Here is a 10,982-nt window from a genome sequence, read left to right as displayed (position 1 = left end):
TTCATAAATGCTACATATCCAAAAATCGAAAGAAAAACCAAACAAAATGAGAATTTTACTATTCATCCGAAAATAAAAATCTTTACTGTTCATCCGAAAATAAAAATCTTTACTGTTCATCCGAAAATAAAAATCTTTACTGTTCATCCGAAAATAAATTTTTTTTGTCCCGAAAATAAAAAAAATTTATTGTTCACCAAAAATAAAACGGTTACTGTTCATCCGAAAATAAGAAACTTTACTGTTCATCCGTGAACGGATCCGAATCAAACACAAATTAAGATCAAAGAACCCTAATTTTAATCTTAATCTCTTAGAACAAATCAATGGTGGCTCTGATACCACTTGTTAGATCTAATAAAAACTTGAGATCTAAACCATAAAGCCATGATTTAATTCAAATAGATTAACAAGAATCAAAAGGTGCGGAAGCATATACCTGAATCCATTGAAGAAAACTTGATTAGGGTTTTGATGATCTTCTAACCTTAGGGTTTCTCTCTTATGGATCTCTTTAGATGGGGATAAGAGAATGAGAGTGGTTAACCCTAGATTAGGGACCATAATCCCTTATATATAGGTGTTGTACATTTGTAATTTGACCCCTCATCAAATTACAATTACAACCTGGTATCTGCACATATAACCCCCATGATTTATTTAAATACATATTAACCCAAATTAATTGATCACTTTAGTGGGTTATCCTGAAAGATAGCAATACACATTGATTAATCATATGTGCCCACAAATAGATTTATTAGATTAAATCCAACAATCTCAGTAAGGGGAAAAAAAAAATCAAGACTAGACTTTAACCATGGAGGGGGAAAAATAATTGTGCACATTACATGCAGCAAGAGAGTGGGCTACTTTTTCTCTCCTCTCTTGTGAGTGAAGAGGAAGCGTTTCTGTGAAAAGATTGCAGCTTTCATATTGATGGTAAATATATCAATGTAGTTCCAATCGTTTTTAAAATTCAACTTCTCTTGTACGAGTAAAATAAAATAAATATGATTTTGTATTTCTACCTTATAAGAGCTGCGATATAAAACACAATTCAGTCCGAAATCTTTCAAAAGTACAAGCCCGACCCAATCCAGGCCCACAAAAATGAGTATACCCCTTTTAGCATCATGAACCCTTTATCACCGTACATACTTCGATCCAACGGCCATAAGAGATCTCAACCTAATCTCATCCTGCGCCACCTCGCGTGTTTCTCTCGTATAATAACCCCCATCTAGGGTTAGGGTTTAGTCATTCCTGTCTAGCCTCTCGTCGACGGCTGCTCTCACTCGAATCCGAGCTCAATGGTAATGAGATTTGATATCTCAGTCTCTCTCTCTCTTTTGTTTGATTCGTTCTTGAGAGTTGAAAGTTTAGTTCTTTTTTGTTTTTCAGGCATCGGAGAAGAAGCTCTCGAACCCGATGAAGGAGATCAAGGTGCAGAAGCTGGTGCTCAACATCTCGGTTGGAGAGAGCGGAGATCGACTCACGAGAGCCGCTAAGGTAACCGAAATGGTGATTTCTTGCTTAGTTCCAGGGTTTTTGTGTTGGTTAGGGTTTACGATTCCTGCGGTTTAGTTCCTCTAGGGCTCTCCTTGTGACATGAACCTCAATCTGTGAACTCAAGATCCTTGTTTCGATGCGCATTTTAATAATGCAATTGAATTTATTGTATAAAACTCATATTGTTGTTAATATTTGGTATATAGTTGCCTTCCAGTATTTGGTAGCGAGTCGCAACTTGTTGATATTGAGTTAGATCAATTCTATGGATTTGGTTAAAAATTGTTATGAGAGTATACTGAATTTCAATCAGTCTCACGATCATTACTGTATTGAAGATGATGATGAGTTATATACATAGCATGTCAACGGTCTTGTATCCTGGTGTTGTCATATGTTTATTATGTTGTCATATTTTTCTATATGAATTTTCTTTTACTTTCTATATTTTGAAGTGCATTGTTGTATCATGCTAGCATAACAACCATGATAATCTCATGGTAGCATATTTTGTGACTATTAATTTCACATTTTAGTAGAAAGCTTACATATGAAAAGGAAAGAGCACAAAATTAGTTGGAAATAGATGAATGATGGTAAACTGTCCAAATTCTAAATACTAATTTCATTACCATTTTATAGTTCACTATTAGTAATATTTATGTTTTCCTGTTGAGGTCATCTATGTGATTCTAATATTTTAGATCTAGCAATACAACTAGGTAATAGCTACTTCTATATGCATAAGCTTGCAAGAGCCCTTTCCTTTGAATAAAAGTAAAGTGGGAGTTTAGTGCGGCATCTATATGCATAAGCTCGAACAAAAAAGGTATAACAATATCTTTAATTCTTTATACCTTTATCCGTCTATAATAGTTAGAACCCCCCAGACTTCTGAAACTTTTTGGCTGATTCTAATACCAAGTTTTAGACTTCAATTCAGATAGTGGATGATTTTTTATTTTTTATTTGAAATTTTTTAAATAGTAGCTTAGACTCGTCCTTAAACCATTTACCGATTTGGATTATATGTTCTGTATAGTAGAGCAAAACAATGTCCTACATGGTAGAGCAAATCAATATTATGCATGATAGAGCAAAACCCTATGGTAAGTGATTAAGTGTAGCTGTCTTAAAAGGACACTTTTGTTGAGTTGAGAGGAGTGGTGGACACTAAGAAATATATTATTATTATTTTTTTAGTGGTACAAACACACTATACTCGCAAATACAATTACAAATATACTCTTTCTCTTTCTCTCTACTATTGGGATGCTTTACAAATTAAACTTAAGGGGGATATATATAAGTTTTTTTTACGGGATATGTATACACTATTAGAGTTAGATAATTACTGTAGCTAGCTAGGTGAAGATGTTAGGTGAGGTGGGGAGCTGTTGACTTCTAACACAACTCTGATACCAATTTGTATTTGAGAATATAGTGTGTTTGTACCACTAAAGAAATAATAATAATATATTTCTTAGTGTCCACCACTCTCAACTCAACAAGTGGTATCAAAACCTGAATTAGGGTGCGTGTGTCTGCTTATCATATGTTCTATGGTTGTCACCAAAGGTGAATCTTCCATATCAGAAAATAAGTTAGTTATCATTTAGTCATTTACTATTCATGAGTACAATACTATTCATGAATAGGATTACTATTCACGATATGAGTACTATTCATAAGTATGGTTACCAATCATGAATACTGTTATTGTTCATAAGTACGATTACTGTTTACGTAAAATAGTAGAAGTTGTAGCTCGTGATAGAAGTAAGGCGGTCAGTGAGCTGCTCTCTCCTACAGTGATCCTATCTGCATCCTTGAAGATCGAAGTTTGTGTTTAGTCTGGGACTGTGAAGTTGGTTGGTCAGAGATCAGACTTGCGTGGAGATATAGAAATATTATCACATCATGATGACAAATCTAGCAAGTACAACTACGATACTCAAGAAACTCAATGGCAATAACTACATCAACTGGGAGACCTGTATGAAGTCTTATTTATAAGGACAAGACCTCTGGGAGGTCATTGGGGGTTCTGAAACTACAATACATCGGGAGGCTGGTGAAGTACTAAGGAAGTGGAACATCAAAGCTGGCAAGACTATATATGTGTTGAAGACAATAATAGAAGATCTCATAGATTACATGTGAGATGACAGAACTTCAAAGGAGGCATGAGATATGCTTGCCACACTCTATTTGAAGAAGAACGATGCTCGATTTCAACTCCTGGAGAATCAATTGATGACATTGCAACAGAAAGATTTGACAATCAGTCAATACTTCAAGCAAGTATAATCACGCTATTCAGATATTGCTCAATTAGATCCAAATTTTAAAATATTCGATGCAAGGATGAGGAGAATAATCATCCACGGTTTGAGATCGAAAATTCGAAATATCACGAACTCATTGCTACACATAGGTGGCCGACTCAAACCAACATTATTGGAGTTGGAGAGTTTGCTCGCTACACTGGAAACCCTAGCCAAACAAATGGCCGATGTTTTAATAAAAAACAAAGATGAAGCACTCTTCAGCAACGAGGAGAGAGGCAAACTAAAAGATGCGAGGAAAGAGGAGTATGGAAAGACTTGTTTAAGGAGGCAGTCAGGACGGCCATACACCGACTGAGTAAGGTGATCGTCGAGCAAGGAGACCTGACAGTAGTTGTTACAACTGTGGGAATAAATGATACTTTGTCAGAAATTATAGCTACAAGAGAAGACTTGCAAAGAGTAATGCTGCAACATCGCGCAGATGTCAAGATGATGAAGAGTGGGCTGTCTAAGCATCCGTGGTCATCATTGAAGATGCACCAGTCGACAAAGGCAAGGTTTTTTGGTATGACACTTTGATTGTAGAAGAATTCGAGTCCGCATTTGTAGCGGTTTCAAATCGAGAAGAAATCAGCTACCAATCACATGACGGGAGATAAGTGAAAACTTGTCAACATGAAGGAGTATAGAGGTGACCGAGAAGTTGTGATAGCGAATAATTCAAGATTACCTACACATTGTAAAGACTGCATTTATGCCGCGCTACAACCCTAATCGGATACAACTACAAGATGTATACTATGTACCGGATATGAAAAAGAACCTTCTATCTGTTTTTCAATTTACAACTTTTGGAATTTATGTAGTTTTTGGGCCATAAGATGTAAAAATCTATCGAAACTTGAAGCCACCAGGATAACCTATCATGGAGGGATGGAAGGTAGAATCTATCTATGTGATGTCAGCAGAATCGACATATATAGACAAGGCTAAGAAAAATGAGACGCCTGATTTGTGGCATGCTCGGCTTGGCCGTGTGAGCTATCACAAGCTCAAGATCATGATGGAGAAGTCAATATTGAAGGGTCTTTCACACTTGGATATTCAAGGAGGGACTGTATGTGGAGGTTGTCAATACGGTAAAGCACATCAATTATAGTATCAGGAGTCACAGTTCAACGACAAGGAACATTTGGAGCTTGTACACTCTGATTTATTTGATCGAGTAAAGCAAGAATCAATCGGTGGGATGCGGTATATGATCACTTTTATTGACGATTACTCGAGGTATGTCTGGGTTGATTTTATGAAGGAAAAGTCTAAAGCGCTTTTAAATTCAAGCAAGTTCGAGAAGAAGTCGAAGGAGAATTCGGCAAGAAGATTCATTGCTTACGCACAGACAACAGGGGAGAGTACACGTCAAAGGAGTTTTACGACTACCTAATGCAGCACAAGATTCGGTGACAGCTGACGTGCCTAAGTACTCCACAGCAGAATGACATAGCTGAAAGAAAGAATCGTCACCTTGTTGAAATTTGCAGAAGCATACTTCACGTTAGGAACGTGCCAAGACGTTTTTGGGCCGAGTGTATGAAGACTGGCGCATGTGATCAATCGACTACCACAGCCGAAGTTGGAGTTCATGTCACCCTTTCAGAAGTTGTGGAATAACAACCCAACCATAAGCTATTTTAGAGTCTTCGGTTGTGTATGTTATATCTTTGTGCCTGATCACTTACGCAACAAGTTCGATAAAAAACTATAAGGTGTATTTTTATGGGGTATGACAGTGAAAGAAAAAGATGGAGAAGCTGTGATCCCACAACCGGACGATGTTATACATCAAGGAATGTTGTATTTGACGAAGCCTCATCTTGATAGGCTTCACAAGAAGTTGCACTCCCAGGTCAAGAAGGACTACGTCAATCAGAGAAGACAAAATCAAGCTCTTCAACATCCTCAAAGGAGAATAATCCATGGACAACTGATGTTTATTATTAGACAACGTCAGAAGAAGAGCGCCCAAGATAGATAGAGAATATCAAAGAAGAACCAACTAAACAACTTTGAAGATCAACCAGACCCAGGAAGCCGAATCCTAAGTATGCTAATGTGGCCATTATGAAAGATGTGAAGGAGCCATCTATCTTCAAAGAAGTATACAAGAGTGAAGAATGGAGACAAGCAGTGAGAGAGGAAATCCAAGCATTGAAAAGGAAGTTAGAATTCTTAGACTTGTGGATAGAGAAGTCGCTGTTGAGGTGGAGTGTTAGAAGTTAACAGCTCCCCACCCTACCTAACCTCTCAACCTACCTAGCTACAGTAATCACCTAACTCTAATAGTGTATGCCTACCCTATAAGAAAGCCTATATGTACCCCCCTAAATTTAATTTATAAGACATCCCAGTAGCAGAGAGAAAGAGAAAGATAGAGAGAGTATTTGTATTTGAGAGTATGTTGTGTTTGTACCACTAAAGGAATAATAACAATATATTTCTTAGAGTCCACCACTCCTCTCAACTCAACAACATTTGATTGTGGTATGGAAAATACATTTAAAATTGATGTGGGTATGAGTGCTGTTGTTGGAGAGTTTTTCTGGTTGTAAATTTGGTGATCGATGACATCAATGCTTAAGGTTATCATGTATTTTCTCATGTAAGGTTGGAAAACTGCTTGTGTTTATGTAGAATGTTGCATCTGCAGTGTTGGTAACAAATGTTCATAATCCGATTCTCTGTAGAGAAGTTAAGTCTTTTCTGTTCATAGGTTTTGATAGGCATGCATAATCAATGTAATCATGCTACTTATGGTTATTTTTTGTGAATATTATCACTATTAATTGTCCTTATTCTAAATGTGATCTATCTTGCAATATTTAACGAGTTTAGTCACCTATGCAATTACTGATGGTTTGGCTTTTATTATGATGATAATTAATATTATGTGCTTGAAGGTCCTTGAGCAATTGAGTGGGCAGAGTCCTGTGTTTTCAAAAGGTAAGTTATTATTGTTATTTTATTTTGTTCATCACGCTGATGTATTTGGCATATTTATCCTAACATGTTCTTTCTGCTCCCTCTAGCTAGGTATACTGTTCGATCTTTTGGTATCCGACGTAATGAGAAGATTGCATGTTACGTCACAGTCCGAGGTGACAAGGCAATGCAACTCTTGGAAAGCGGTTTGAAGGTGAAGGAGTATGAGTTGCTGAGGAGGAATTTCAGTGAAACCGGATGCTTTGGTTTTGGTATCCAGGAACACATTGATCTTGGAATCAAGTAAGATTTTCTAGACCCACCAGCCACTTTTATATCCTTAACTATACTCAATAACACATGAAGAAAACATCTTTTGGCTGCGCAAGTTCCATTATTCAACTTCAGATTTGGTTTATGTTACTTATTATGGAAGCAACAGGGTTGTGATGAATAATGCTTTTTCTGACACCTCTTGTATGAGAAGGGCTCTTTACAAAGCCCTTCATTGAGCAGAGGAGCAAGTGTCTGAACCCTATTTCATTTATCCTTTCTTTTCTAATGATGAATATTTTAATGGCAAATAAATTTATGCCCTTTGGCAAGGAATAGTGCTACATGCACCTGATGACATTATTTTTCTTTGTATGCTTTGATTTTTGTTATGCTTAACCTGTCCAATGGGGCACAAAAATCGCCCTCTGTTTATTGTCCTAGATCTTTCTCAAATTATGCTGTTATGTTGTGGTGCATAGCAAATGTCCAAGTTCAGTTCATTTAGGCTTGAAACTATGCATTTTGCCTTGTATTGTTGGGACTTCGTTTTCCTTTCGTTATGGAAGCTGTGATGAGCATTGCTATCTTCTGACACCTCTTGTATCAGAATGGCTTTCATGAAGTTCTTCCATGAGCGGATTAGCAACTATCTGGGCTCTCAACCTTTCAAAATGATGCACATAAACTTCTTTATTATGTCTTATTGCTATCTTCTGACACCTCTTGTATCAGAATGGCTTTCATGAAGTTCTTCCATGAGCGGATTAGCAACTATCTGGGCTCTCAACCTTTCAAAATGAGGCACATAAACTTCTTTATTATGTCTTTGATTTGTTAATTATGTGGTTATAAGCCATGCCTTCTACAATAAACCATATATGAAGAAACTAAAAGCTCCCAACACATGTCCTGGCACACATTTTAAAGTCGGTAATTGCATTAATCCAACATTCTTGGATTTATATTAGCTCTGCATACAGATATGTACTTATTGCACTGAAACTGTATTCTCATTTGGTACCATATTTTATCTTAGTGTTTAAGAAAGTTCAAACTTTATTATCGTTTGATCTCACAGTTCCCTTTGTTAGGTATGACCCTTCAACAGGAATCTATGGTATGGACTTCTATGTCGTGTTGGAACGCCCAGGTTACCGTGTTGGCCGCCGCCGCCGCTGCAAGTCCCGAGTTGGGATTCAGCACCGAGTTACGAAGGATGATGCCATGAAATGGTTCCAGGTTAAGTATGAGGGAGTCATCCTCAACAAATCTCAGAATATCACCGGCTAGAAAAACATAAATTCACTTGATTGCTGGCCCCAAGCGTTTTGTTAGAGAACAAGTTAGTTACTATTATCTTTAGAAACTGTAGAATGGGTTTTGTTTGTGATACAATTGCTTTAGTGAAAAGACCTTGCAGATCTTCGTTGACATTGTTTTATCATGCTACTTGAGATTCATAACCTGATGATACTGTTTTCGTTGCCTTTTCATCATGCAAAAATGATAAAAGTTACGCAAGTCACCAACATCTTAACAATAGAATGCAGAGCGGGTCGGTTTGGTTTGTGCATCTATTGTTGTTACGTGTAGGCAAAGCTTTCTTAGTTATGTTTTAAAATTATGGAGGTTGAAAGTTAAGTGTTAATTTGTTTTTTTCTTTTTACCTTGGTAAAGGAGGCATTTAAACTCCATGGATTATTGGATTAATCACATAGCGGTGTTGTAGTTATAAGGTGGCTCTAATGTCTGCACACACACACATATATATAGATTTTATGTGTGTGTATAAATCAGATTTTTGATTGTGTCTGTGTGTGCGCGTGTGTATATATACACACGTGCGTGCACACATATACTTATCTGTGTGTATGTAACTATGAGATCTTTGATTGCGAGTGATCTCGAAATCTATGTAGAGAACGTAATGAGTTAAGAAATGGGATATGTGGGTTATTATGAGATCTTTGATTGCGTACGAGTGATCTCAGAAATCTATCTGTTTGGTAGAGAAGGTAATGAGGTAAGAAATGAGACGGAAATACTGTGGAAATTGCATGTTCATTTTGAGAATAAATTTAGAATGACAATCTTTTTTACGTTTATTAGGGCCAAATAAGCAAACAACGCATATTTGGAAAGTATTTTAATTTTATCAAATTCTGGCTTTCAAAAATATGTTTTATTGTGTGTAATAAACTGAGAAATGAGAAGCATTCTATTACTGGCTGACAGCTATCAAGGGCCCCATGCCAGCAAAAGGTGACGGTGTTAACTTGCAGAAAGAAAATAATGGTGTTGACTTGTTATAATCTAGGATTATCTGTGTAATTACAATAAGTTACATTGAAGTTAAATCATGTACACAAACTTTCGAATGGAAAGTAATTTAGGCTAATTTGATAGTTAATGCAGCCGCGTCGTCTCCGACCCAAAAAGTTTCCACATTAACTATCCTGAGATAGTTACGTTCCTCTTCTAGAAACTGCTTTAGAAACGGTCCACTTGTATTTTGTCCTCTCTTAAATGAACACAAGTGGTCGGACGGTCATACATACTATTCCTCTCCCTTGAATTAAGTAACAAGGTGGCCTAAGCAATGACGCAACTCTGTGTTACCATTCTCCTCCCTTTTGCCCTTGTTTTATCTGTTATTTATATCTATCTCTTTTCAACGACGACAATTGGCGGTTTTAGTCATCTACCTCTTCTTCTTCTCTCTCCAGCTACTTCATTCAGAGTTCACCATGGTCAACAACAACAACCCCCTCAAGATCCTCTTCTTCCCCTTCATGGCCCCCGGCCACATGCTCCCCATGCTCGACATGGCCGCTGTCTTCGTCGAAGCCACCATCCTCACGACCCCCGGCAATGCCTCCCCTTCGCCGCCGCCGGTTGTCGTCAACCTCCTCACCGTCTCCTTCCCCTCCGGTCCCCGACCTCCCAGGTGCCAAAACCTCGCCGCGGCCACGTACCCCGGCGATGCGGCTCGCATTTCATAGCCGCCCTCCGCGAGCCCTTCGACCTAGTCCTCGCCGACCTCTCCCCCGACTGCGTCGTCACCGACATGTTCCTCCCGTGGACCGTCGACGTTGCCGCCGAGCGTGGAATTCCCAGGCTCTCCTTCCAAGGGACGAGTGCCTTCGCCAACTGCGCCTTTGACGTTCTTGGAAAGCTCAAGCCCCTCCAAACACTCCCGCCGGAGGCGGAGGACTTCGTCCTTACCGGTCTCCCTCACAAAATCAAGCTGCTCAAGTCCCAAATCGACTCGTCATCTGACACCGATCCTAAAAGGGCCAGTATGTTTGCCTCGATTAAGGACGCCGAGCATAAGAGTTACGGCTTAATGCTCAACAGCTTCTATGAGCTCGAGCCCGAGTACATCGACCACTATCGGAACGTCATCGGCCGAAAGGCCTGGCATATCGGTCCCTTATCGCTATGCAACAGCAGAAACACGGATGTGACAGACACAACATGCACAGATTGGCTCAATAGCAAGAGCCCGGGCTCGGTCGTGTACGTATGTTTCGGGTCGATGGCTGATATCTCGGATCCTCAGGTTCTTCAGCTGGCATTGGGCCTCGAGGCGATGAATAGACCCTTCATATGGGTGATGAAGGGTCACAGCTACGAAAAGTTACCTCCAGGGTACACAAACAGGAACACAGACCGCGGTCTGGTCATAAAAGGATGGGCACCGCAGGTGTTGATATTGAATCACAAGTCGGTAGGTTGTTTTGTGACGCATTGTGGATGGAATTCGAGCCTGGAGGCGATTAGTGCTGGGAAACTGATGGTGACGTGGCCGATGTTTGCAGAGCAGTTTTTGAATGAGAGGTTGATCATTGACGTGTTGGGGATCGGGGTGGGGGTAGGGGTGAAGGTGAATGGCAAGACGGCAGAGGAGAGGGAGGTAATTGA

The 10,982-nt window shown here is 39.0% G+C and overlaps 2 protein-coding genes across 2 annotated transcripts; both read left to right on the top strand.

Annotated features, from left to right (window-relative positions):
* LOC109828970 (60S ribosomal protein L11-like) lies at nucleotides 1,207-8,545 on the top strand. The gene is made up of 5 exons (XM_020395995.1): nucleotides 1,207-1,316; nucleotides 1,405-1,512; nucleotides 6,761-6,803; nucleotides 6,890-7,085; nucleotides 8,150-8,545. Exons 1-5 carry the CDS (start codon nucleotides 1,314-1,316, stop codon nucleotides 8,346-8,348), a joined length of 549 nt encoding a protein of 182 aa, XP_020251584.1. The 5' UTR covers nucleotides 1,207-1,313; the 3' UTR covers nucleotides 8,349-8,545.
* On the top strand, nucleotides 9,291-10,977 carry LOC109839377 (scopoletin glucosyltransferase-like; the record flags this gene model as incomplete). Its single annotated transcript, XM_020407807.1, has 2 exons — nucleotides 9,291-9,989; nucleotides 10,061-10,977. Coding segments are annotated over exons 1-2 (1,101 nt in total), but the record flags the coding sequence as incomplete, so codon positions are not given.

The sequence above is a fragment of the Asparagus officinalis genome, chromosome 1 (genome assembly GCF_001876935.1).
Source record: "Asparagus officinalis chromosome 1, Aspof.V1, whole genome shotgun sequence".
Taxonomy (NCBI): Eukaryota; Viridiplantae; Streptophyta; class Magnoliopsida; order Asparagales; family Asparagaceae; genus Asparagus; species Asparagus officinalis.
This window is presented reverse-complemented; position numbering and strand designations above follow the sequence as displayed.